Genomic DNA, 1,120 nt, shown 5'->3' with positions numbered 1-1,120 from the left:
AATGGAAACAATACCTTCACGGTCCAGTTTCGATCAACCAGTAGGTTTGACGACTTCAGGTCACGGTGAATGATGGGTGGACTACAGTGGTGAAGATAATTCATGCCACGAGCCTGTGGGAAAGACTGAATCAAAGAGCGGAAAAGAAAGATATGCAAGGCAAATGCAATAAAGAACCAAAAATAGAGCAGCTTATACTTAGAAAACCGTGGAGACAACTGCAAAATCATGTGTATAATACTTACAATGTCTGCGGCCATATGGNATGTTGCAAAACAACCTTTGAGTTGACCAGAAATATCATCAACTCACTTTACTTGCACATTTTATAGGTAGTTTACTATAGTAAGATAAAACATTGGTACTAAAATAGCCAAAATGGGTAGTCAACTTACTTAAACTATGTACATCTTTCTTTAAATATGGTTGATGGAAACTAAATGCATATTAGAGACCAANTTTTGGCCCCGGCGTCCAAAATCCGTAGTGATATGTAATATTCGCTAAATAGAAGGGGTCAAACCGTGGAAGAAACTCTGACACTATACAAAGACGCTGAGGTGATGCCACAGCTCCCATAAACAGAAGAACGTTTGGATGTCTAAGTCTTTTCATCAACGATACCTTCAAGATAAAAACAAGTCCAGCATAAGAAAGAGTACATAGGCTAATAATCTCTGAAATGATTAATTTTTCCGGGAAGACGCAATTTGGAAGAAAAATTCGTACAGAAAACCTGTGGTAGTTTGGGAACGATTTTGGTGTATGTAAATATGAAAGACAGAAGGCAGGTATTACTCGCTTAAACCAAGTAAAATCTTAATGGTCTTTTACCAAACATGCTTTAAAAAAGCGAGAGGAAATAATAATACCTCTTGTCTAAAAGATGTAATGATCTCTTCTGAATATTCTTGTTTGGAAAACACCTTTACAGCCACATCCTGCATTGACATTAGCAACTCTCAGTAATTTACTTTTTTTAAAAAAGTTTAGTGAATATTTCATGGAGGCTTGTACAAATCAATGATGCATATTTCTACAACGTCAACAGATGACAAGAACGTACAGATCCAAACCACAGACCATGATAGACAGTTCCACATGAACCTGTATGTATAAA

At 36.6% G+C, this 1,120-nt stretch overlaps 1 protein-coding gene across 1 annotated transcript in view; it reads right to left on the bottom strand.

Annotated features, from left to right (window-relative positions):
• The window catches only part of LOC104753673, a gene marked incomplete in the record, with an annotated part of 4,532 nt that continues 3,859 nt past the window's right edge, over nucleotides 448-1,120 (bottom strand). The window contains 3 exon segments of the mRNA XM_010475893.2: nucleotides 448-624; nucleotides 873-941; nucleotides 1,067-1,107. Of these exon segments, the coding sequence (XP_010474195.1) occupies nucleotides 448-624; nucleotides 873-941; nucleotides 1,067-1,107 (287 nt within the window).

The sequence above is a fragment of the Camelina sativa genome, chromosome 16 (assembly GCF_000633955.1).
Source record: "Camelina sativa cultivar DH55 chromosome 16, Cs, whole genome shotgun sequence".
Taxonomy (NCBI): domain Eukaryota; kingdom Viridiplantae; phylum Streptophyta; class Magnoliopsida; order Brassicales; family Brassicaceae; genus Camelina; species Camelina sativa.
Note: the sequence above shows the minus strand (reverse complement) of the source record. Positions and strands in the feature narration are given on the sequence as shown.